The 26,023-nt window shown below is 40.3% G+C and overlaps 2 protein-coding genes across 6 annotated transcripts in view; one reads left to right on the forward strand and one right to left on the reverse strand.

Annotated features, from left to right (window-relative positions):
• The first annotated feature begins 4,821 nt into the window (after nt 1-4,821).
• Nucleotides 4,822-7,492, forward strand: C3H10orf53 (chromosome 3 C10orf53 homolog). The gene is made up of 3 exons (XM_065670638.1): nt 4,822-4,840; nt 6,254-6,452; nt 7,408-7,492. The coding sequence occupies exons 1-3, from the start codon at nt 4,822-4,824 to the stop codon at nt 7,490-7,492; spliced, it is 303 nt and encodes a 100-aa protein (XP_065526710.1).
• Nucleotides 7,493-17,622: 10,130 nt separating this feature from the next.
• Nucleotides 17,623-26,023, reverse strand: part of OGDHL (oxoglutarate dehydrogenase L) — a 54,391-nt gene continuing 45,990 nt past the window's right edge. For all 5 annotated transcript variants that reach the window (XM_065670787.1, XM_065670786.1, XM_065670785.1 and 2 more), the window contains 6 exons: nt 25,807-25,878; nt 24,328-24,453; nt 23,642-23,714; nt 21,835-21,998; nt 21,073-21,227; nt 17,623-20,340 (listed from right to left, as the gene is read on the reverse strand). In XM_065670787.1, the coding sequence (XP_065526859.1) occupies nt 20,217-20,340; nt 21,073-21,227; nt 21,835-21,998; nt 23,642-23,714; nt 24,328-24,453; nt 25,807-25,878 (714 nt within the window). In that variant the 3' untranslated portion in view covers nt 17,623-20,216. The remainder of the gene's footprint in view (nt 20,341-21,072; nt 21,228-21,834; nt 21,999-23,641; nt 23,715-24,327; nt 24,454-25,806; nt 25,879-26,023) is intronic.

Raw genomic sequence — 26,023 nt, forward strand, 5'->3', positions numbered from 1 at the left:
AGGAAAAAAAAATATGAAGACATTTCCCTTATTGAGAATGTTGAAAGAAACACTGTAAATAATAGGCTGATGCCATTAAATCTTGAAAATTTGCATGAAAAGTATTTAATTCCACCATTCTATTTACTGCATAAGGAAAACATTATTTTTGAGAGTGGCCACTGTGTATTTCCACAGATTTCCACTTGTGTTTGCATGCTCCCCCAGTATAGAAATGCTGCAGAAATAGTTTAGCCTTTATTCTGGTGTGCACTGGCCTCAAGCACAGTACTGTTCTGAAAGCAGCATATTGGAGAGAAGATCCATCACAGAGAGCTGGGAGAATTTTGTTTGTAACGAATTGACTTAATTATTTCATTCTATCAGTGAGCAAAATGCAGTCTGACAGAGAGGCAAAGCACAAAGCATAAGTGCAATTCAATCCTACTCTAGACCTTTTTTGTTTGCACAGGAATGAATTTAGTCACTGTGACTAGAAGGGATGTGTATGCAACCAAACAAAATCAAAGAGCAATAAATAACTAGAATGAAGAGCAAACTTACGATATAAGGAAGTCTCCAAGGTAGTGCTGTAAGTACCAGTTTAAGAGTACTGGTACTCATATCAGCTTTGCATCAACCCATTTGGGAGGGATTTATATTTTATATTTTTAATAGTAGATGTAGGGTATCATAGTCTGCAATATACGGTAAATTCAATCAGGAAAATAATATAGCATCTGGTAATTCCCATGTTCTGTGAGTGTTATCCTGAGGGTTTTCTCATTATCTCTTTCATTCCCTACAAATCCTTCAAAGGACCAATATTTTCAGGCAGTTTCGAGCTGAAATATGTTGCCTTGCTTAGAGGTGTTCAGTCATCATTGTTAGAACACAACTTACTGTCTAAAAGAACATGCACTAACTCCAGCGAGGATCCTTTGTTAGGCAAGCTGGAGCACACTTGGAAGCCTGGCCAGGGACTGCTTACCTGCCTGTGGAGAAGTGGAGATGTTTCTTCTTCCTTTGTAGACAGAACAATCACATGCTTAAGCACCCCCAAGCCTAAGAGCAGGAGAATAGATTTATTACAATGAACTTGAAGGGCAGATATGTTTCTGTTTGAGAATTCTAGATACAGATTCAATAGATCTTATACGTCCATGCTTATTTTACTGCCTCTTTGGCATTGCATATATGCAATTAAGCAGTCTGCTGGATAAAGGCTATCCACAACCCCATATATGAAAGCACAGTGGGCCCGATAAGCATTTGGAGCTCAATCAAAAGTCAGCTATGTTGGAGCAAATCAACTATGATGATTTATAGTGATGGAAAGTTGGGCTCATTTTTTTAAGTTAATGCATTCACTTAAAAGTACATATGTTTTATTACTCCATGAGCTGTGGTTCAAACCAAAGACGAAATCTATTTTTAGATTGTGTGAATAATATTCTGGCTTAAAAGCTGTCCCAAAGTGAAAAAGAAATGGTTAAAAAAGCAAGAATACTGTTAGACTGTTAGTCCAACCGAGTGTTCACCTAATGAATATACTGTTCAAAACATGACTTTAAATTGTTCCTATACTAGAATTACAAAAATTACCTTGAAACATTCCCAGTAATTTTGCTTTGTTCCATGTCATGTCACTACAAACACATTCTGCATTTTTAACATAGATGTAACACTACAGTTTTTTCATAGAATTGTATGTCTAAAATTGTAACCATATAAGGACATAAAATGCTGTGAATGGTTATCTGAGTATTAATTTGCCTCTAATGAAACACCTAATTTTATTTTGCATTCTTAGTTCCATAGGTACTGATACTTATTTGCAAATATTACCCGTGTTTTCATTTTACTTTTTTGGCTGGAATTACAACAGCAGCTCAGGCACTGTACTCACCACACACCCACTGAGTATTCAGGCAGACGCCACGACCACACCAGTTTGTCATTAAGTGTCCCTTCCTTGTCTACAGCTGCCATAACGGGTGCTTTGGATTCTCCAGCACTGGAAACTGATAATGGAAAATATCAACACTACATTTTTACTTGAGAAAGAGATGAATGACCACTCATACTTCTTATTTAGCTAACAACCATTCCATACTCGTATCTTAGATACTTAGTGATTTGCTTTCAGTATTCAGCTTGAGTACCTGAATGAGCAGCTTCACTGAACTCAGTCCCTGCAGAGGAAGGCATTTGTGTACCTCAGCTAGTACGCATTAAAAGTAGTGTCTGCAAAGTACCAGACTTTGTTCAAGAGACTTCAGACTCAGTTGGTATGTTTAAATTGGAGGGTCCTGATTAAATCACAGATGGATAAAATTCACGGCCCAGCGCAATATAAGTTTTTGTGTTTGCCAGCAGGAGCTTCATAAGGGACTATGCTGCTTCTCAGTTAACAGAAGCCTCTACAGAATCCATGTGGCATGGTCCCATTTCAGGAAACAGGCACTTTTCTTAGGTTCTTATCTTAAAATATGTGTATTATACAACTTAAGTTCTCTCCTGAAAAATACACAGTCTGTGCATATGCATTCTTGGAAATCAAATGTGAAGATTTTAAAATGTTTCCAAACAGAAGATTATGGAATAGACTGTTCATCATGAAAAGGGAGAAAATCTTCATCAATGAGCTAAGTGTAATTTCATTCATATAAGAAGCTGTGGTTGCCTCATCCCTGGCAGTGTTCAAGGCCAGGTTGGACGGGGCTTTGAGCAACCTGGTCTAGCTAAAGGTGTCCCTGCTCATGACAGGGGGTAGGAACTGGATGATCTTTAAGGTCCCTTCCAACCTAAGCCATTTGTGGTTTCTATGAAGTGGCAATGATTTAATGAGACCTCTCAGTGTGACCTGGAACATACAAACCCTGCACAAGGTACTTTTAAGAAGGTAATTGTTTCACTCTCTCTGTAGGGGCACACCCGTGTACACACAGGAGTGGGATGTAGAAATTAAAAAGCCAATATTTGTGAACATTTATACTCACAGCGAACAAAAGCAAAAGGAGCTTGACTTCCAAGCAGTGGTGTTTCAGGGGTGAGACCCTGATCTCAACCCCCTGAGTGCTCGTGTGCGATCCATAGTTGAGTAAGACGCGGTTGTGACTTACAGCTGGACTTCTGACGTATGGGTTGCAAAGACAAAAGTATTTTAGTGATACTTTTATTTTTATACAATAGTATAGATTTATGACAAATGTAAATGCATATTTATAGCACACTGTTTCTGTTACGTTTTGTGTTCTACTGAGATATATTTATCTGTCTATATTAATATATGCGACCTGAAACGTACACTGGTGACACAAATTCAGCTTATGTAAAGACGTTGTTCCACACCGCCAATAAAAACAAGCAGAGCAAAGACCTTGTTGCCTTTTTGTGTCAGGCAGCCCCTGCCACACAAGCTCCTTGACCCCACCATGCTGCATGGGAGCCCATGGGCCTCTCACGGGAGGGATGTCAGAAAAGCTCTGGTAATGGCCCCTAATGGGAAGTCCTGCAAGGTGTCAGCATAGCATGGCTCACAGCCTGTGAAGGGAGGCTCTACCAGTCACATTATGTGTATGACAAAGGAAAGAGCTGGTTCTTCAACATGCCTCAGTGTCCTGGGTTCAGCAGTAGCAGTTATTTTTCTCCTTAGTAGCTAGTGCAGTGCTATGTTTTCATTTTTTGGCCTGGGAAGAGAGCTGATAACGCCGATGTTTTCAGTTGCTGCTCAGATGTTTGGTCTGGCCAAGGACTTTGTGAGTCTCATGCTCTGCTAGGGAGGAGGGGAGGCGAGGAGAAATCAAAGACAGGACACCTGACCCAAACTAGCCAAAGAGGTATTCCATACCACAGCACGTCATGCCCAGGATGTAACTGGGAGTGACCCAGAAGGGCTGGGAGGACTGCAGGGTTGGACGAGGTATCAGTCGGTGCTTGGCTGGGGGGAGTGGGGCAAGTTATCTGTTGGCTGGTGTTGAGGTGTTGTATTCTCTTCCCTTGTTATTTCCTTTAGCATTATTATCATTGGTAGTAGCAGTAGTGGTTTACCTTAGTTACTAAACTGTTCTTATCTCAACCTGTGGGAGTTGCATTCTTTTTGATTCTCCTCTCCGTCCCTCCAGTAGCAGGGGGAGGGCAAGAAGGGGGGGGAGTGAGTGAATGAGGTTTGTGGTTCGGTTTAAACCACAACACTCAGAAACAACAAACACTTCCATCTTTCACATTTGCTAAAATAAGCTTGTATTACAGTGTGTATACATTTTTCTTCTGCAGCCTCACAAACCTCATTAAAACCCATTTGAAAGAAACTTGTAAACCAAAGGTGAAAATGTTTAAGCTCAAATTTAGCTATAAACCAAAGTACTTGGGAGTACAAAGTAACTTTTGTTGCTTACAGCTCAACCAGAATGCCCAGCCATCAGCCTAAGGCAGGCAGCAGGTACCTCGACCCAGGGGCAGCTGGGCTGTTTTGGAGCGGGGCTCACCCCAACTGCTCCCACTTGCAGCCCGACTCCTTCCATTGGGCACTAACCAGGCTGTGCAGCTCAGAGCATTGCCCCAGGGCTTGAAAGGGCCTCATCACAGGTCTGGCAGAGGAGCAGTGCCTCAGAGTACTGCAAGGTTAGCTAGCGCCGTGCAAGTTCACCATCCACACCTAAAACTGCAGTGACATGTCACCCACAGAAGAAGGTGCAGCTAATTTTTTCTGATTCGTCATGAATTAAGGATTGGTGTAGTCTATCTTCTGTTTATTAGGGAATGAGCAACAGGTTTCCTCTGTTGTAATGCTTTCCAGTTACAAGAGGATACACATAATAAAAATTTCTGCCTAGCAAAATGAATCTGACATTGCAAGGTAAATCAAATTGTATGCATGCATGACGTAAAGTAGCCACGTAAATAACATTTTGTGATCATAAAGGCTTTAGATCACATTTTAGATGTGTCCAATAAGAGAAAGGCGAACTCAGTATCAGAAAAAACACTATTTGCTTGACACTAGAAACTTACAAAGAGCAGGAGTTAGTGCAATATCTATGCTACTGGCAATTCATTTAGATTCTCTTACCGGGGTTGCTAGGTCTTTGCAATGTACCCAACATGGACCAAGACAGTCCAGGCCTCAACCTAGAGAAACTAGTAGATTTTGGGGATTTTTTAATTTAGAGTTGACGATACACTGATGTCATCTCTCTCACCCATTTTATAAATGTGAATTAATTGTCAGAGACTGCCACTGAAGTCTGCTAGGAAGCAGTGAAAGCTGCCTTATGAGGATGACAGAACAGCAGCAGAAGCTGATGGCATGCTGCTTTATGAACCAGGCTCCTTTTTCAGCCACTTTCTGTAATTGAATTCAAATGCTGCAAAGAGCTGCCACAGATGGACAAGTCAGGTTAAATGTTTGAGGACCACCAACTCCTGCGAATCATACAGCTACAGCGGAACCGGGACAGAGGAACTGCTACCCCTTCCTGCCAAAATAGCTGACATGGGTTGGTCAGTACCCTGTCTCAGCCTTAACACATCATAGCTGATAAAAACCTAGAAAGGTGAGGTCCCGACTGTCAACTATACAGGAAATCTGCTTCTGCCTTGTAATACAAGTCAACAGAATAAGATGAATTAAAATATACGTACATCTATGGGGGCCCAGGCAGAACCATGTAGCATTTCTGTGTTGCTGGAATTGCATTGGCAGCCAGTTCTCTAATTTCCCCAGTTCTGACTAATTTACAACAACCCTATACAATGCACGGTAATAAACCCAAAAAGCACATAATTTATCTAAACAAATATGTGGGTTAAGAGAGAATTTTGTCCCTTCTGGTTTGATTCTCAGCTTCACAAAATCTCAAGTCTTTAATGTCCTGAGGAATTACTCTTTCAGTAGAAGCAAAATGAATTATGCGTCAATGAACAATTGGGTTATCAAGGTTGTTCACTTGAGGTTCCAGCTGTTCCATAGCACCATCTTAACATTTATTGGAGATTTCTTTTGAATTTAGCCTTATTCCATGGTACTTACAAATAAATACATTGCATTTCTTATGGCTGCTGTGCCAGTTAATAGCAAATACAAGTACATAATGAATTTCTTGCCTTTTACTGCTAGAATGAGAAATGGCAGAGGGTGGAGGCTCCATTCAAAGGAGATACATTAATGTAATAATAGTGAAGCCAAAGATCAAAGCTGATAGGACTTGTGGGGAATTTTGTACAGCACCTAACTACATTAACACTGTTTTCCACTCTTTGCCCTCCTAAGTGCTAAAGCTTGGAGGAAATTCAGAGGAAATGAAGCAAATACAGTACTGGCCACTGCTTCTTTGCCCTTTTCCACCTATTCTGCCGGCAGATGGACATCAGCTTATTCTGGAAGAGATACCAGACCTGAACACTGCAGAGCTGGTGGGCAACAGCAAGACTGCATTTTACTGCAACATTAATGATCTGGATTTTGGAGAGTACAGAGTTTCATTCGTTGCAGTCTCTTACTGAAAGCACTTACATTCTGAAATGAGTGCTTCCTCGACACAGCCAGATTCTGCCAACATTAACACTTTAAAGCTCTGCACTCCTCTGTGTTTGAGGCAATTTGAAGGGCATAGTCAGGAGGAGAGGATGGTTTGGGAGTTAAGGCCGTGCTTGGGAGAGCACCTTTTGGGGCCTTCCCGTATGCACCAGCACACAGTCACAGGAAAACCTGCTAGGTTTTAGTCCGCAGAGATATTAGAGTATATTTTTGCTTTCAAAATAGTTCATGCTTTATTTCGCTTGGGCCTTAGTTTCTTTGGGTTTGTCTTCCCTCTTTCCCTACCCAGCAAAACACAGGTAACGCCATGCCAGTGCCTCACACAGAATGATTCTTTTCATTCTTTGCTGTAGGTGAGGTGAGGAGCTCAGGGCTCAAGTTTTCTCATCTCCTGTGCAAGTGGCTTCCAGAGACAGGCTGCAAGTTACTGCTTCTCATCTCCCTACTTTTCAACAGCCTCTCTAGGCCTGCAGACTGGAGTTGTGGAGCAAAACAAAAAACTGACCGAGGATTCCCAGCACATTTCCAACACAACTTTCAGGTTGGTTTTATCTTCCTGACAGGAAGACAGACCAGCCAGGAACCAGGAGGTGTCAGTTGGAAATGTCTTCCAACAAAATACACTGTTTTTTTGGACTATACTAGACAGCGAAGTCCTGACTAACAGGCCATGCTACCAGCTGCCGAACTGCCTGCACTGCTGCATTCACTTCTTGCTCTGTTTCAGATCCAGATCAAAGGTAAATCAATCTCAGCTCGTACAGCTAACCAGGGTAAAGCCAAGCTGGGTCCAAGTACTATGAGGGAGAATGCAAAGGAATGTAAATGTTAGGGTAAGAAACAGAAATGTAAAATGAGAATAAATTTACTTGCACATACTTTGTAAGTTGTGTTTTTACTCCTCTGGGAGGTGATGGCAAGTTGCATCCACTTTGTGGAGAAGCCAGAATAGCAGCATTAAATGCTCACTGATTTACAGGGACACATTCCCCTTTACCTTGGTTTCGTCAGGTGATTTACTTGCAATAGAAAGATATTAGAAATTTCAGGATACAGTTGGATACAGTCTTTACACTTCTAGGTCATTTAATGAAGCTCTAGATAATCTTGCTCATTACATCCAATGTGTTAACCAAGTAAGAACATATACTGCCTTCTCCAGAACCAGTCATACATTACCGCCCTGAGCATTACAAATTCCTATAGAACTCTGACATGCATGTAGTTATAATAATTTTATTATAATTAAAAGAAGAATGAAGCTCCTGGATATCTTTCATTCTTTCAGCTTCTAGAAAGTTTCCTATGTCAAAGATAGCAACTTCAAAGTCATTCATAGCTGATGATCAACCCATACATATTCATACAGATGTGCCGGTTCCGCTCTTCTCTTGGCCACAAATGTCTCAGAACATTTGTGCATAGAATCATAGAATCATAGAACGGTTAAGGTTGGAAAGGACCTCAAGATCATCTAGTTCCAACCCCCCTGCCATGGACAGGGACACCTCTCACTAAACCATCCCACACAAGGCTTCATCCAACCTGGCCTTGAACACTGCCAGGGATGGAGCACTCACAACCTCCCTGGGCAACCGATTCCAGTGTCTCACCACCCTAACAGGAAAGAATTTCCTCCTTATATCCAATCTAAACTTCCCCTGTTCAAGTTTTAACCCGTTACCCCTTGTCCTGTCACTACAGTCCCTGACAAAGAGTCCCTCCCCAGCATCCCTATAGGCCCCCTTCAGATACTGGAAGGCTGCTATGAGGTCTCCACGCAGCCTTCTCTTCTCCAGGCTGAACAGCCCCAACTTTCTCAGCCTGTCTTCATACGGGAGGTGCTCCAGTCCCCTGATCATCCTCGTGGCCCTCCTCTGGACTTGTTCCAACAGTTCCATGTCCTTTTTATGTTGAGGACACCAGAACTGCACACAATACTCCAGGTGAGGAGTCAAGAGAAACAGAAGCTATTGTCACTTTAGAAGTCTGAAACATGTTTGTGCTCTAAAACTCTGGTATGACAAGATTAGAAAGTGGGAACATTCAGACTGAACCGTATGGAGAAGATCAATACAATTAAGCTTGTCACGGGTCACAAAGGCACTGCAGGCATTCACACAGGTATCAGACAGGGGGTTCAGCATCTGCCCCACTCTAGTTCTGCCCAGGGCAGCAGCGAGTTTGTTGCCACCCCGCTGTGACCCTGACCCCGTAACTACTGAGCAGGCTGTCTTGTCCTGCACTGCAGCCCAGCTTCAGCCTTCAGCTCCAGCGCAGCCCTCAGCACAGGGAGGGGCTTTAAAACAAACCCACCCTTACTGCATTTGCCAGTGGGAAGCGAACAAATGGCCTTGTGATCTGGCAGTAAATTGCCTATTGGCCTCTTAGGTAACTGAAAATTAATTAGACGAAGTTAGTTTAAGTAATGTCAATTCTTTGCTCCCAAAACCAGAAGAATAAACCCCGCAGAGTTCTTGAGCGCAGAACACCCTGAACATCAATAGAAACACTCCAGGCAGACAAACTCACCAATGCGACTAGATTGTTTCTAAACAAATTCAGGTCTTTTGCTGTGTTCAGTGCCTTCCGCACCATCACTCTTGAGGACACTTGTGGCACACCTCCAAGTTAGAATGACAGCAGTTGTGTAGGGAGATATTAAGCCTTAATAGATCAACATGGAATAAATACAAACAAACTTTGAGGAACACAAGGCTTCAGGTTGAAAAAAGCAGCAGCAAACTTCAAGACAAGTATGGCTTGAGAACAACTGCTCTGACTTTTCTTTACGGTAATACTATGGCCAAACTGTGAAAGATCAGAAACAGACGAAAGAAGATTTTTAATATGAAGATGAGATATCTTCCAGTGAGATTAAAAATCAGCTCCGTCAGACATTTTTTAACACAGGCAGCTAGAATGCATCAAGAAATCTCAAGCCCTGTTATTGTGCTTTTGTTACGGGAGGGAAAAATAAATACAAACTTGAAGTAGCCCTTTCAGTTTGGCACCCATCCCCCATATGCTACTTGTGATCAGTTGCCAAGGCACTAGCAGAAAGCTGGATATTTGAAGGCACTGTAGTAGCCACTTGGACAAAGGCATTTTGGTTTTTTATATGTGAAATCACCACTTTTTTTCCTCAAAGTCTCCCTCATTTTTAAAAGGATTATTGCCCCACAGATAATCATGGCCGTTCGAAAACTGAACCTAGCCTGTAAGTCCTCTCTACAGTGTCTGTCACCCAGCCTATTGTGCCAAAGTCAAATCAGGAGGAAGAAAACAGTAGCAGCAAATTATTCCACTAGTAACACCAACTAAATTACTGTGCAGCTTTTACGCTTTGACTAATTGTCTCATTAAGACACATTTCTGATCACTGAAATGGATCTCAAGTATTATTAATCACTGAAAAAACTGTACCACTAAGAGCCTCTCTCCCTCCTATCCTTGGCACTATTTGCAATGGAAAATACACATAGGCTCCCATTGATTGGAGCCCCGCTGCTGCACAGTTGGCAGTCAAACGGTACTAATGGCACAATAACACAATAGAACTAAAATAGTTTGCCTTTCAGAGTAACAATCTCTTATAACATGATTAAGCTCTATGATGTGCATTCCCTTATGTTTTGCAAATGGCTCAAAAAGATATGACAATTTTTCCAGCAATTTCTTCAAAAGGGGAGGGAAAATGAAAAAATCATTAGCTATCAAGAAGCAAATTAACACCACTTGATACATTAAGGTGAAAACAACTACACCAAGCATAGGCTGCACAGCAGCATGGTTGGGTGGCACCCAGCCTACTCCCCCTTGCAGAACACATCTCCAAAGTTTTGAGAGGCCAGCCCAATCAAATGTGCCTGAGTTTGTCACATTTAATTGCAGACAATTTATTGAAGCACTTAGTTTAGGAGCTGGCTTGCCCTGGGCTACCTCTCTAACGGATGAAGAGAGGCCTCTCCACAAAGCAATACAGTCTACCAAGACTGTGGGATCCCTGGGCTCCTAATTTAGGCACTTTTTTGGTGTTTGGTGTCAAACAGTAGGAAGAGAGATGAAGCTTCTTCTGCATATGAGAGCATTTAAAAAAGGAGCAAGCTGTCATTATCCAGCACACTACTGACATTCTCAGCAGACAGGAAGACTTTTCTCTTGCCCATCACTGCCAACAGTTGCAGAAGCCATACATCACAACAAAACACTTCCCCTTACAAGTACTGTAGGTGTTTATACCACGCATTACCATATTAAAGACAGCAGCTACTTAATTATCAAGTAGCTTGTTCTCAGAAGCCTAATGGCAAAGTGGCACAGCTATTGCTAGGAGTGGTGTACACTTTTATGGTGGCCAGCCTGAACAAAAACACCCTACAAAGGACTTGGGAGCTCTTTTGTGGAGACGGAAGTGGTGCATGGGAAGGAAATCACTCCATACAATTACTCAAGAAGAGTTGAAAAGGTGCTATTTATTCTCAGACACATTCTGCTTGGTTTAAAGCGACTGTACAATGGTAATCATCAGCTTCCCATGGGTGCACTTCTAATGGTGTAGTTGGAAAAATAAAGTAACATACAGCTGATAATGGCACAATTCTTGGACAAGAGTTTAAACTTCATTAGAGGAACAAACTTGAATTATTTTAATAGTTGGCTTCTTGGGGTTTCTGTTGTTGTTGGTTTGGGTTTTATTAAAAGAATAATTATTTAAAAAATTAAATGATACCATACATAAATTTCTTTCCTGTTCATTTGTGTAGTGGCCATTCAGTACCATGACATTAAACACAGCACTAAAAACTTCTATACCTCATTTTTACATATTAAGAGAAAGTCCATGACAGATTCACTTTACAGTGTGCAGGAAATCCCATCTCTATTTCCTGCATCTGAAATGGAGATAACAGCTCTGAGTCTCAGATTTTGTGTTCCCTAAAACACTTCCCAACACTCCAGTGAAAAGTGCTTTAAAACTCACTGTACATCACTCCGCTATTGGTGTGGGGAAATGCTTTATGCTGGTGACTTATTTTTGAAAACAAACTTGTTTTCAGCTCCAAAGAGAGGAACAAAGCGGTTCTTCTGTTTTTAACTGCTACTTTCAACTGTTCAGATCGCTTTCGGTTATTTTAAGGTATTTTTGTTCAAAATATCAAGAACATTCCCTATCAATGCCCGCGAGTTATGAGTGGAGAACAGCCCACAGAAGACATGCTGGATTCTTCTGCTCTGACAAGGCACATATTTACAAGACTCAACTCAGCATAGGCTCATTCCAGTGAGAGACAAGATGCATTACTAATTTAAGATTAATTTGAAATGTGGCCATTTGCTTGCTACAACTTTCAGTTTAGATCAATTTTGTCACGCAGTTTTGAGAGGGTTGCTCTGCACCCACATATATAGGTGTTACTCAGACACAAACATTTTCTCTCATACATGTGAATGTACCAAGAAGGCATCCACCAAGGCCATGTGAACTACAGCCAGAAATATTACAAACTAGTGGTCTTTGTCATAGGCATAGGAATTAATTCCGGGGGACAGAATATGCTACAGAGACCTCTGCTTACTTCCCTTTGGGTTTTGTTACAGACACAAGATCTACAAAGTTAAAGTTCTGCATAAATCTGCTAAGCTCCTAAGCTGCGTAACACTGTGCTTACTATGAAAAATACAGTTTTACTGTAGTCTAGTGAGGCGCTTGAGGGCTGTGATAAAAACCTAAAATATAATAATAATCACACTTCATGTAGCATGTCCCTGATTTTTTAATGCCCATTAATACCAGAAGAGTGATGCTGAAGGAAAAATATTAGTGGGTTTCCCCCTCCCCCCCGACAGCCCCTGCAGAGGTCATTTATTTGCAGTCACATACTGATGTGCATGCTCAGATATATCTTCCTGAAGCCTGTAGAGTTTTGTCTAAGCAAGAGCTTCAGAATGTGTGTGTAAATAAAGAATGTCAGCTTTATAATGAGAAGGGTGTATTGTGGTATAAATATTGCAGATCACATTAAATAAACATGGTCACATATGACTAGGTATCTATTAAATGAGCACATCATAGGAGAAGTTAATTATCTAAGAGTGCAACTAGGAACTGTTTAGATTCACTGGAGGTTAAGTTGCTTTATTTCTGTTTATCTTTCCTTCTGAATAGGCAGGAGGTTGTTGTGATGAAGAGTCCCTAGGCAACACAAAGCTTCAACTCTTTATCAGTTCTAAGTTTTGTCAACAGTAGCTTGAAGTTCTGATAAACCAAAAATTTTCCTCAAAGGAATTTTGTGCCAAATATGTTGCACAAAAAGTATTTAAGACGTAAAGGCACAAAATATTTATGGTTCTATGCTGTTCAAGGGAAGGAAGATGACTTACATGGTAAGTATGTATTTCTCACATTAAACCTCCAAAAAAAGTAAGTATACACAGATTTCTTCAAAACTGGTTGCTAGTGTCAGAGACTAATATCCCAGGAGTAACATATAACTTTACTGTATCTAAACAAGATTTTTCTAGACTTGAAAAGCCATTGTGTTTTAGTGCATATGCAAAAACATTAATTCTGATGGGATTTGATTTTGCTTGGGCCATGAAATTCATGAAGAAGATTTTTCACTCTTCATTCTGTACAATATAATCAACATTGCAAATGCTGTTTGGTTAAGGATATGTTTGTGCAAAAAACTCTAGCACAAAGAGCAACTGATGAAGAAGGATTCAATCACATAAAATTACTGAAAGCAAGATGAAGCAAATCCCTTTAAATTACTTAAGTACTGCTTAAACCCTGTAATTAACATATAGCAATAAATATTTCATCTTTAACAAGCCTATTGGGAGCAGTTGCTTAAACACCTATTTCTAGTCATGGAGAATTACGTACAGTCATTTTATCATGTTCTGCATTAGACAATTTTATCCTCTTTATTTCATCCACAGCAGTGGAGACACTCATTTGGGGAAATACACTCTTTCTTCAAATATGGGCAAACATACTCTTTCTTCAAATGTGTTTTGCTTTTTACTAATTAAGTTTACCCTTGCAAAGTCCTGCCCAGCACAAAATGATGTTTCACATTTACTTGATGGCCTTGCCTGTGGAACTGATTTACTGCAGAAATGGGACCTTTACTGGAAACCTAAGCAAGCTTTCTCAAGTCATCAGTGCAGAATTAACCTCATAGCCTGGGCAAGGTCATTTTGGGAGACTAGAGAGAAAACCTGACGACTTCTTTATGGCACAGCCAAGCCCCTGAGAGAGGATACTAAGGGCGTGCTTTTTCAGGCACCTTTCAACATAGACCTGAACTTTTTCCTTTACCCCATGTAGCATCACAGGTGCAGGGAGAAATCTGTGAGAGCACTAAACATCGCTGCCCTTCAACCAACACCTTGTGCAGGCAGTTGTTGTTGCACTGCAAGGCCAACTGAAATGCAGTCACTTAAACCACTACTAAAACAAACCCATTATATTGATAATGAGTAACATCCATCCAAGGAAAAGAATAGAGCCAAGCTGAGCTCTTATGCAGAGCTTCTTCACTGTGATAGTCTGAGCACACCCTCCTTCCTGAAGGGGGGAAGAATACAAAGCAGGTTGGGTACAACATGAGCAGAAAGTTCCTCTGTGCTTCTTTGTGAGAGTATCGGTGAATTCACGGGTCATTGAACAGGAAGTAAAGATTTCTGCAATAGAAATTATATTTCAGGGTTTCACACAGCATCTTTAGTGATGACTACAACTGTTTTCCCCTCTAAACAAATTATATCTCCATTTGCCATTAATGACTGCATCACTTAAAAGATCACAAGGGAACTGCCTGGTGCACTTATTAATAATTGAAAACTTGGAAAAAAATCTGTGAAACATTTTCAGTCAAAGCTAATAAATCACTAAACTACTGTTTCCTGAAAAAAAATATAATCCTTTTGTTCTTTTATTACTTTCGCATAATAGGCTACATTTTAAATAATGGCTTTAAGAAAAGCACAAGCTGAGGGTTCAGAAGTATCTAAAATCTGAAGTGGTCTCAACAGTTCTTTTTAAAAAACAAGACTTGGAAAAGAGGCAATATTCATCTATTTCATTCTTGCAAGTATGTTGAGTTCTATTTCAGTTCGCATGCTGTTTCCTAATATCTTCAACTGATGATTAAGGAAATGTACCCACTTAATCTCTGTCCTTGTTCTGCATAAACATGAAGGAAAACTTTCAAGAATCATTTCTTAATCAGTACAGTCCATCAAATCAAGGCTCCTATTGCTACAAAACTGGATTTTGCAGAACTACTAAATGACCAAGAAGAACAAAAAAAATACACAAAACTTTTTGATCAGAGATATTAGAAGTTTTGAATGCCTTTTGTCATTTCAAGTTCCAAAGTTTCATATTGTATTTATTCCATTTAGTAACCTTCACTATCTAAGAACAAGGGCAAAAAAGATGCATACAAAATTACCCTCATCTGCAAAGATTTTTTGAGTGTACTATAATGATCCATGTTTTCATCAGCACAGAAAGGTTGTATGACAGGTACTCATCAAAGCCCCATGACCTGCAATCTTGTCTATAGGACACAGAGAGAGAGAAGAGTAGCGACGCAGTGTATCTGTCCCAGCAGATCTCACCTGGGAATAATGGGTGCAGCCTAGCCAAAGGCAGGTCATGCTTCACATCCCCCAGGGAAAGAAAATTGATTTTTAAAGGGCTGTTTTGTTGCTTGGGTTTTGGGAAAAACAAACAGACCAACAAAATCACAAAACCTCAAGCAACCAAACCAAACAAGCAATCAAAAAACCCCAACAAAAACAAAACCCTCATGCATCTCTCTCCCACCTTTCAACTCAAAGGTTTCCTCACCTTTTCTAAACAAACCGAAGTGCACTTGCACTGAAAATGGCAGTATTTTACATTCCAAGCAGCTTTTGCCAGTGTCTTACATCAGAAATCCACAGCCACACTACGGGTTCCTCTTTAGGACTCAAAGTCCTCAGAAGCTCTGACAATAATTCGAAGGACAGTGCTCCCTTCACCACAGGGGCAGGATGAGAGACTCCTACCCAGATCCCCCAGCCAGGTCTCTTACCTGCCCTCACAAAGAATAAGCAGCTGTGATCCTGCAGCCCCCTTTCCCTCCTGAGTCTTTCCTGATAGCCATCCTCAGCTTCGTTCACTGTAGCTTAACTCTGTAACTCTCATCCTTCCTAATAGAGAAACAGCCAACAATGCCCCATAGAGCACAGGAACCCCCTGTCCCACTGCTGGTGCCCAGGGGTCCAGCCATCAACCTTCCTCCTGGGAAAACAAGGTAAAGTGTTTGAAGTATTTAGAGGATGATAGCAAAGGAGACAAGAGACAGAACAGCTGGGCCAGAATAGGCCTGGCTTATTAAAACCAGCTAACCACAGGCAGCATTTGCTTGGCTATCCTCACACAGGCCAGTCACATCAGCCACAATTATGTGGTCACCTGTACTGCGTAACTTGTTAGCCTGGCAGGTGCCCTAACAGCCCCTCTATTGAATCCCCATACCAACCTGAGGAGATGCCTGTAAAATTTAAACATAGTGAATTCACTGAACCAATATACAATAGCAGACTTTTTTCTTGCATCCTGACCAGACTTTTTAACTTTACAAATGTATTTCACATGCTTTTAGGGATCTTTTGCCTTTACATGATTTCTTGAGTAAGCATCTATTTAATGTTTTAAACAATGTTCAAAGTCATCTGTGCCACTGGCAAAAAGCTAGGTTGAGCAACAAGTCTTTGACACCTGTGTAAAGTTAGTAGCAATCAAAAGGACTTCTGCAAACAGATACATGCTGTGTGACGCCTGTTTAACAGCAACCGAAAAGACTTTTTATTGACAGACAGAGGAGTGTGTGTATGTCTAACCAAAAGAAAAAAAGCAAAACCAAAATAAAACGAAAAAGAAACAAACAACAACCTCCAACACACACACTTTCATCTACTCAGTGGAGACTATGCACGCACGTTCCTGTTTCTTGTCTAGTCTCATGCATTAAATTTTACCTCCTGCAACATGTGGAATGGTTCCCTTTCCAGAGAACAGGTCACTCTTCTGCTCTAGCAGACTGACTCCAACTGTGTCATGAGCAGAGTGAAGGTTTGCACCAAGCACACCCCCACTGCCAGGGCAGTTCATCAGGCAGCTACTAGGAAATAAAAATAATCCTGTAACAGAAGCTGCTTGTCTTAGCAAGTCTTTTGCTGTTGTGGGCATGCATAACATGGTATCTCACCCACAAATACAATGTGATTCTCACATTTGCTATTTCTTCCTTCTGAGTTATAAATCTGTGATTTAAATTTCAGCGCAGACTATTTGCAGAAGAGGCCTATATATTACTACAGTCCTTTTCAAACACTACAGAAATTAATTAATTGATTGCTATTTAGAATGTAAAAAGTATTTAACTTGTCAGCTAGTTCTAACAAAGTACTTGTTTTCTGTGAGATCACAGAAATATTTCTTAACCTGGTTTAAAGCTGCCATTACAGTAATTCGCATTCATTTTTAATAATGCACTATTTAACATGCATCTATCTCTCTGTAAGAAGTCTTTTATTCAAGGGACCTTGTTGAAGAAAAGCAGCAGAATTCTGCATATAAGTATAATCAAGGCATTTAGCAATTTAGCTTTAGTAACCTTCTGAACATTTACCACCTCATAGTACAGGCAACAGGAAAGGTAATTTAACAGAAACTTACGTAGAATCAACATGCTTAGACAAATGAATTCCAGTGTTTAGAAATGAGATAAATCAATTTGAGTCTGGTTCTGGTATTTTTAAAATTCTGCTTGAAGTAGGAACGTGTTCACTTATTACTTAAAAAAACTAGACTGAACAAAATATTCTAACACAACCTCAATGCTATTACAACTTTTAACCCAAAGGTTTTGTATAATTATCTTTTTTTTTCAGTCCAAGCACTGACTCCCTTGCTGCTACCACATTTAAATAAGCCACTATTGAGAAAACAGAAAAATGAGCTGCCCTTGCAGAGTGGGATGCTAATGCCAACGCTTAAAGGAGAAACTGTCAAAAAGAACAGCCATAACAGAGAATTCTGGGTTTGCACATTTTTGTTTTATTAGGGTTTTTTACATTCTTGATGGAATTTTTATGTAACCATTATGCCACAATCTATGATACACAATGAAAATGGAAATCTGTCATTCACCATTTACATTTCTATGTTAATTTTGTTTTCTACGTATACTGTGGCACCAGTGCATTTATATCATATTTCATGCAGCACTGACCTGCCTTATGCAAGCTGAAAATACAATAAACAGTGCCAGCAATATTTAGCTGCACTCAACTTTTGCCACAGAAACAAGCATTCATAAAAGCATTAAAATACTTTGGGTGACAGCTACTATCAGCTTAATGTTTGGAGCTATAGAAATGGACGAGACAGCATTTGCTGCTGTCAGACGCAGTACTTCCCAAGTTCATTAGGTTTCGAAAGTCTGAATTAGCTTCAAGGTTTCAACGAGAGAAGAAGCCCAAGGCTATCAGCCTGATTTGAAAGGACACTACTGAGTTTCATTAATATTGGACTAAGTTTGGTTGTGGATCCCATTGTAAGTACCTTACCACATCAAATTTATGCTCTGAAAGGAGGATTAGTTTTTCACCATCACATTGTCTCCAGGCCAAATAGAGCAACAGCATAAGGCACACATCCCTTTTTGGTAATCTGCTTGGACAAGTAGTACCTGATCATTGCTATGAGCTTTTAATATACCTTTTTATTTTGACAAGACAAGAAGATTTCCACCATCACCCGACACTGAATCAGGCATAAACTGTCAAGCCTTATTATGTCACAGCTGGGACAGCAGCAGCAGGGTAGAACTTACTGCCAAGAACACAAGTGTGTCCCAGGAGCATGCTCAGGCCAGGGAAGTAATTGGACATGGGGCTGAAGTCTCATCTATGTGTTTTCCAGTCACTTCTTATGAGCGGATGCTCAGCAAATCTAGCATAACCCTCCAGGCACCACAGGGGCACAAGGCCCTTGTGCATCTAGTTCCTGCTTTCAACAAAGGCATGTCCTCATTCCTCTATATCCTACTACACCACTTACTCTGAGCAGTTCCTTCTCCTAGCCAGCAGAAAGAAGGGAAGAAGTCTCCTGCCATTACAGTCTAGTGTTGCAGAAACTTGCAGTCACAAGGTTCACCCAGACTCAAGTTCTCCTGGGGCAGAGGGAACAGGACTTCTGACAACACTAGTTCAGTGGTGCCCACCTGCTTTCTAGCAGTGTGAAGGAAGCACAAGCAGTGTCACCCTGAGAGCACCTTGCTGTGCAGTGTCTCCCAGGAAGCCAAGCACTCCCTCCCTCAAAGAGAAACAACCCCTGATGTTCTGTCCCTTCCAGTACTTGCTGTACATCAGCCACCTTACACAGAACCAGCTCTTGAGGTTCACTTATGTCACTTGTATCAATAAAAGTACATGAAAGTACATGGCAATTGATATCCTAATTGACAAGTAAACACAAAGGACAAAAGAAATCAATCACTATTTGTACAAAACCACAGCATGTGCCTTTCGTCAATCAGCAACTGTTGCTTGCCCACGTTCCTCTTAACATATAAAAGCATGACTAAATCAGGAATTGCCACTCCAAAGTTGAATTAGTATCTGCACAGAGATGTGAGGTAAGGATTAGAACTGGACAAAGCAGTGAACCCACTTCTTGTTGCACAGACACAGATTCCTCATCCAAACATGATCTTTTTATGGGTGCTATCAGGTCTCCACAGCTCCCTAATACCACAGAGCAACAAAGCAGGCAGCCCAGGGAGTGGGAGCAGTTGGTGCTGCCACGTCTTACTTTTGACGTCAGTTGATGCTGAATTACTCTGCTGATCACCAACTGCTCTGTCAGCTCATGTGGTCCCATGTAGACTTAATTCTCTGCTCAGCTACATCCAACAAACTTTCTCGGTCACTTTTATTTCTGCCTTCATCACCCTCTTCCACCTTATTCCTATGTGGTCCACACCACTTTTGTTTTCAGCCATAGTTTAGCAGCTTTGTAATCTGACTCCATTTCCAGCCTCCTCACATCACCACCTTACCATCTCCTTCCAAAAACCACAGCCAGTACATTTCTCTGTGAAAGCCATCTATCAACTCTTTGCTTTTCGGTTTCATAACTCCTCTCCAATATATCTAGAAATAATTGTTAATCATCTTCCTTGTAACAGTGTATCCTGTTTCCTTCGTGGCTCCCAAACACACTCTCCTCTTTTTTCTCAGGGATGTGCATAACTATCATGCTGTCAATGCCTGCTCTACCTACAGTAATTAGACACTGGCCACAGACTGGAATTGGAGGCTTACTGAGCTAGACTTACTGAGCATCCTTGGATAGGACACTCTCTTGTGCCATAGAGGTCCCGATCTAAATAGACAAGTGACAAAAAACAGTGGAAGGTAAGTTGGAATTATTTTTTTTCTTAAAAACTGGTGAGTAAGGTGCAGATTAATGAAGTCATATGCTGCATTGTTTTATCCGGTAGAGCAAAAATACATTATTTTATTATACAAAATTTTATTCCAGTAATTTTCCCCACTTTTATTTATTCTTTCAGATGCAGTAATTTGAGAGACTACTAGTCAGAGATGGGGCAGTGCCCTGCAGTTAGAATGTCTTTCCCTCAAAAGCCTCCAGGTTGAAAGCTGTATCCAAGAACCTTCTGAGCGACACCAGATGTGTGTTCTTGTTGCCTGTGGCAGCTGCAGCAGCAGGCTCTCGGCCAACATACCTTTGTGACAAAAAGAATTGGGCAGACAAATGAGGTGAGAAGAGAGACTATTTTGACACTAACAAGCATGACAGCATGCTGCTAAATGCATTCAAGTCAGCTTGGCAGATTTGGACATGTAATCATCAATCTTTCTTAACTAAAAATCAATCTAAGCTGTAACATCAGTTATACCTTCTGGTCAGCTTCCCCCTCTTCCCCCCTCCCATCAATATTAAGCTGCATCTTCTCCCCCATCCCTCCCAAGGCAAGCTACACTGTCTCATAATGAGGTAACTTGCTTTTGGCGATGAAGACTCATTCCTCTGACAGCCGCATGGCCAGATCCAAGAGTCAATCATCTAGAATAAATGCAAAGTACCTGAACTGAGCTCTCAAAAGAACTGTTTCCTCCAGAAACCTAATATTTGGAGTGAAATTCTTAAAAAAGACAGAATCTTAGACAAGAGAGAAAATATGTGAGAGCAAAGTGCTCTGCTAAATGGCAATAAATATAGAGCTAATTGCTACTAATTTTCTTTTAGGACTACAAGGAGGAGCCAGATACCCATGATGTATTTGTGAAAGTCATCTACACTTTTCCCTGCTTCACCCAAGAAACCAGACTCGCAGGTTTTGATTTGTGAAGAATATGACTTCCCCGTAAATAATATCCTCAAAAAAACTCCCCAAAACCAGCCAAACTTAAAAGCAAACAAACCAGCCCAGGAGACAAAGCAAGTTTTCTCATACCATATAGGTCGAGTGTGGTTCACAATAGTGCGGAAACGAGGTTTGACATAATCATAATATCCACTGTTTTTGTGTTCCTCCTGACACCAAACTAGATCAGCACCTGGATATTTCTCAAGTTCTTCTTTGAGCAAGTCAAAAGGAAATGGTGATATCTGGAAAGAAAGGGTAATAACTGGTAAAGCTTTCTCCTACATTGTGTTTGCCCATGGTAGGAAGGCCTTTTATCCATCAGCTCTTCCAACCAACCATTACAGTTAAGCACTTAGTACCTAATATACTTACTACATGTTCTTTAAAGTGACTTGTATTTCTTTAACTGACTTCCTGCTGTCAGAAGTGAATACACATATATTTTATACTTGCACCAGTATGAACAGAAGTAGGTGACAGTCCATATCTCCTGCATTCCTGCAGTTTTTCTAGTGAAGTCCTTAATCAGTGAATGATAATGTAGCTGCGAAGTGTACTATTCACAACATTTAAGCAAAGTAGATTAAACATACAAATTTAAGGTGCCATTGTATTGTAACCTTCACTTTGTTACGTTGTTCTGGAAATGTCATCAAGCTTTCTAGATCTCATTGTCCAGTATACAATTGATATGCTCCTTCACCACAAGGACATTAAGTAACATCTTGTAAGATGCAAAGTGCTATAAAAATCCTATCACCATCCTTTCTGGCAAGTTTTATCTATTTAAAAGCATAGGAACCCCTTGCTGAAAGTCCCCCCAAAGACTGTGTCCTTCTGAGAGCTCACTTGCTCAAGTCTGGTTATAGCTACTTGCTTCTCCAGGTCTTGATTCTTTCTCTCTTTCACCAGATCATAGTAAACTTTTCCCGTGCAGAAAATCACTCGCTTGACATCATGTGGTGCATGGGCTGCCAGCCCGTTCTCAGGAATCACACGCTGGAAAGTGGTACCTAGTTAGAACACAATTAGAAAAGTGCTGTCAGAAGAACAGACATTGCAAAAAAGCAGCCCAAGAAACAGTCCTTTACTGGGCAGCCAGCAGGTTGCAATGGTAATGGGGTTCTGCTGACTCTCTATTCCTACTTTTCAGATCAGTAATTCTGCTACAATGACTTTCAGCAGTTTAGTTTCAAGAAGTTAGAAGATTGTCAATAATCCACTTGTCACACTTCACAAAACATATTAAAGAGTAGCTTCTTTTTTTTGCTTTGTGTTGTGCAATACACCTTTAATTTTTAGTTTATTGGATAGACCACCTTTGCTTCCACTTTTTTCAGAGAATTACCTGAAATACTGTTTCTTCTTTCCAAGATGATCTCAACCATCTAACATTAATATAGGTTTAGAAAATTTTAGAACATTACTATCTGCATAGCAGATATTCATAATGCAACTAAATCTGGCAACTGCAGAAATATTTACACAAGCACACATATTACTGCCATATACTTATGTGATTTAAACATCTGTTTGAGAGCTAGAACGGCATTAGCCAGAAGAAGAATTAGCACAGTACTGAGCCACAAGTGCAAGTGATAAGATGCAATTTCAGATGCATATGCTCAATGCTAGTATCTTTTCCCCTGTGATATCACCTCCCAGGAGGACAATTTGCTTGGGATACATGAAACTGGAAGAGGAACTTGATGGCCTAAAAGATCCTTATATGATTGATTAAAATTATTCCCACAGTAACCAACTGCAAGGTAGCAGAAAGCAACATGACCTCCCAGTCTGAATCAGCACACCCACGTATCAGGAGAATAAGCTCCCATTCGAACCATCTATCTTGGGGTAGTAAAGCAGCAGCACAAGTACATGAAAGAGGAACTGATTTATGTCAGAATTATCCTGTCTCACTGAACAGCAGAATTCATCATTAAAAAAGACTGAATCTGTGCTACATTAAGTCAGCTGGAGTCAGTCTTCCCCTCCTTCTCACCTCTCTATTAAAAATAGAGCAAAAAGTTAGCTGAGAGTCAGCAATACTTTACTGCTTCCTTGCCTCTTCTGCAGGAACATAAAAGTATGTCAGAATTCAGTGATAATTAGGAGTTTGACCACTATTGAGGATTAGCCTGAAATAGAGGGGACTCCCAAGACAAAATGAGAAATCACAAACCATACAGAATTTCTAATCTGAAATCTGTTGTGACATGGCAGCCACAGAACTGAATATTGTAAAGAAAAATGTGCCCTTCATTCTTCCAAATAGGCACAGTGTGATTCCAACCTATCCATCACATATAAAGGGTGCAGATAGTACACAAAGAACAATTCAATTTTTGTATGAAGAGAAAGAGCAGAGGCACCTAATAGCCTATTGAGGGGAACATCCCTGCAGAGAGGGGAATGCACTTTCCACTGCCTTTAAGATTAATGATTGGTTACAAGACAAGCCTCTTAAAATTAAGAATCCATACTCAAAAGCTGATTTTTCAGCAAAAGTCCATGCTAGATCTCACTACACCAGCTCCACAGAAATTACACCAAAGGAAAAGGCAAACCGTCCAGAGCAGATTCCCTTCTTCACAGCCTGACATGTGACTTAACATAGCTAATTATTTGTCCATAATACTTTAAGGTGACCTACCAGACACCATTTCATCAAAACTGGATTTAGCTTCTGGATGTCTCAGCAGTGACTTGGGTGTCAAAATAATCAGCTGTAAAACAGAAATTTTTCCCAAACTCAAGAACTGCTTTATCTACATTATTATATGCAACATTTGTAGCACTGTTCATACTAAACACACAAACTGAACATGTTACAGATCAAATTAATGTGATTAATGAACAGCAAACACAGTATTTTTTCCCCTGTTTTGAATGCCTAGGAAGTTTCAAAATTACTCAAAGATTTGGGTAGTCCACTCCCTTTAAAGGTTCTCAAGAACTACTGCTTATGCTTCTTTTGGAGAACAGAATAAAATCACAGCCTATGAACCAGTAACACATCCAACAGAGGTATCTCAGGTTTTTGAAGTTCCACCAATTACACGCAGACTATAGTCACACACCCTATTAACTACAGTGTCTTGACAAGCTCATATGAAGGCCTGACAAGCCAGAAAGAAGTAAAACTGAAAATCAAGTTTCATAATTGTAGCACATCAGAGCTGAGTTTCATTCCATCAAATCAGCAACTTCAATCTGTGTTCAGTTAAGATTTTTCACCAGTGATTCTTGTTCTTTTTAGCAGTATGCCATATGCAAACACCCCTCCTTATGTGAGGGTTAATATACCTAGAATAACCAGGTCCATTATAGTAACTTTACCGGTTTTCTGAATGGCAGCAAGATCTGTCTTCTGAGGACGTGAAAGTAATTGGCTGGAGTAGAACAATTCACCACAATCCAGTTGCATTCATACAGCTGGGAAACTTCAAACTGCTCACTGAACTCCTGAGAGAGACATTAAAGGCATTAGAAAAAAAATGCCCACAGGATGAGAAAAATTGGCTCAAAACCGAGAAAAATTGGCTCAAAACCTATACTTCTGTTTCTGACTCTCAGCAATATATTCCTCAAAAAGCATTATCTTCCTCAAAAATACTTCATTAGCAGATTCTGATGAGATTGTATGATTAGCTAGAGAAACATCTCCATAAATCACTCTCTTCTGTTTCTACTTCTTAAATATCTATGTAAATAAATGCATAAACTTTCCATTAATTTCAGCAAGCTGGGAAGTCCAGGAACGATGGGTGAGGAGGACTACGACTTCCGTAGGTGGAAGACACAAAATATAACCCCTTTGAAAGAATCTTAAAACTAGAATTCATTTTTTGAGTATATAGATAACTCTCCCATTTTTGGCAAGTGTCCCATCCTCTTATGCTTTTTAACACATAAATTTCATGTTTTATGTTTTCTGTATTTTATGAATATAGGGTGTTTTTACCCATACCTATGTACATATACATTAGGTAAGCATATATGTAGATAAAGGTACAATGATCTCATTACAGAATGGTACAGCAGCTAACACAATTTCCTGGTCCATGGTTAGAGCTCCTGCCTTCTATGATGAAATTTATAACTTGCTTCATTGTGTGCAATTGTCAGTGCTTAAATGCTGTCAATCAATCACGTCTTTATTCTGCCAGTTCACTGACAAAAATTACTTAGTTGAGAAGCAACATGGCTTTGGAACTATCATTGCCCCAAGGGTAACAAACTCAGGGCCAAAACTGAAACACGAATTTTATTTCGCCTGTTTTAAAATTGGTGGGCTTTTCAATTAATGTATAGCAGAGTTCCATAGGAAATCTGCAGTGGGGAAGTGGATGCCCAGTATCCTGTAGAGCTACATAATTTGTCTGTAAAAATGAATGACCAGAGTATGAAAGTCTTAGCTGAATAAAATTTAGAAGTTTCTTATTTTCATGCTCCCTGCAGTATAATTTAGCTCCACTGCAAAAAGCCAGGAGTAGTCCCACTTGGTCTCCTTTAGAAATTAGCTAGAGACACCCCTTTGCAGTATGCACAGCAATATAAACAAGCAGAATCACTGGCCCTGAGGAACAGCAATAAAAAGATCATGCTGCCAGAGATTAATTGTGTATGACCTCAGCTTTGCAATGAAGCAGCACATACCTCATACTTCCATTACTTTTACTGGGATCAAGTTAATGTTACATCAAGTTCTGAAACTAATCTTGACCCACTACACTTACCTAAAAGGATGCTTCTTACCAAAAAATGCATCTAAAATGTGAAGAACAAAAAAAGGATATAAGCGACAAATCTACTTACCGGATAAGCATCAGAATCATCATTGCTCATCTGCAGAAACCTCTCAGGTCTGGCTGATGAATGCTCTGGACCCTAGTAAAGGTATCATTTAAAATTAAATTAAAACAGCACATCATCAATTAGATATCATTTCAGGTCACTCACTCACTCATACCTCCTGTCACCCTGGCAGCTCTGCACCAAGCTGCACACCTGCCCCCTCAGTCAAAGGGCATCA

Source organism: Lathamus discolor, chromosome 3 (assembly GCF_037157495.1).
Source record: "Lathamus discolor isolate bLatDis1 chromosome 3, bLatDis1.hap1, whole genome shotgun sequence".
Taxonomy (NCBI): Eukaryota; Metazoa; Chordata; class Aves; order Psittaciformes; family Psittacidae; genus Lathamus; species Lathamus discolor.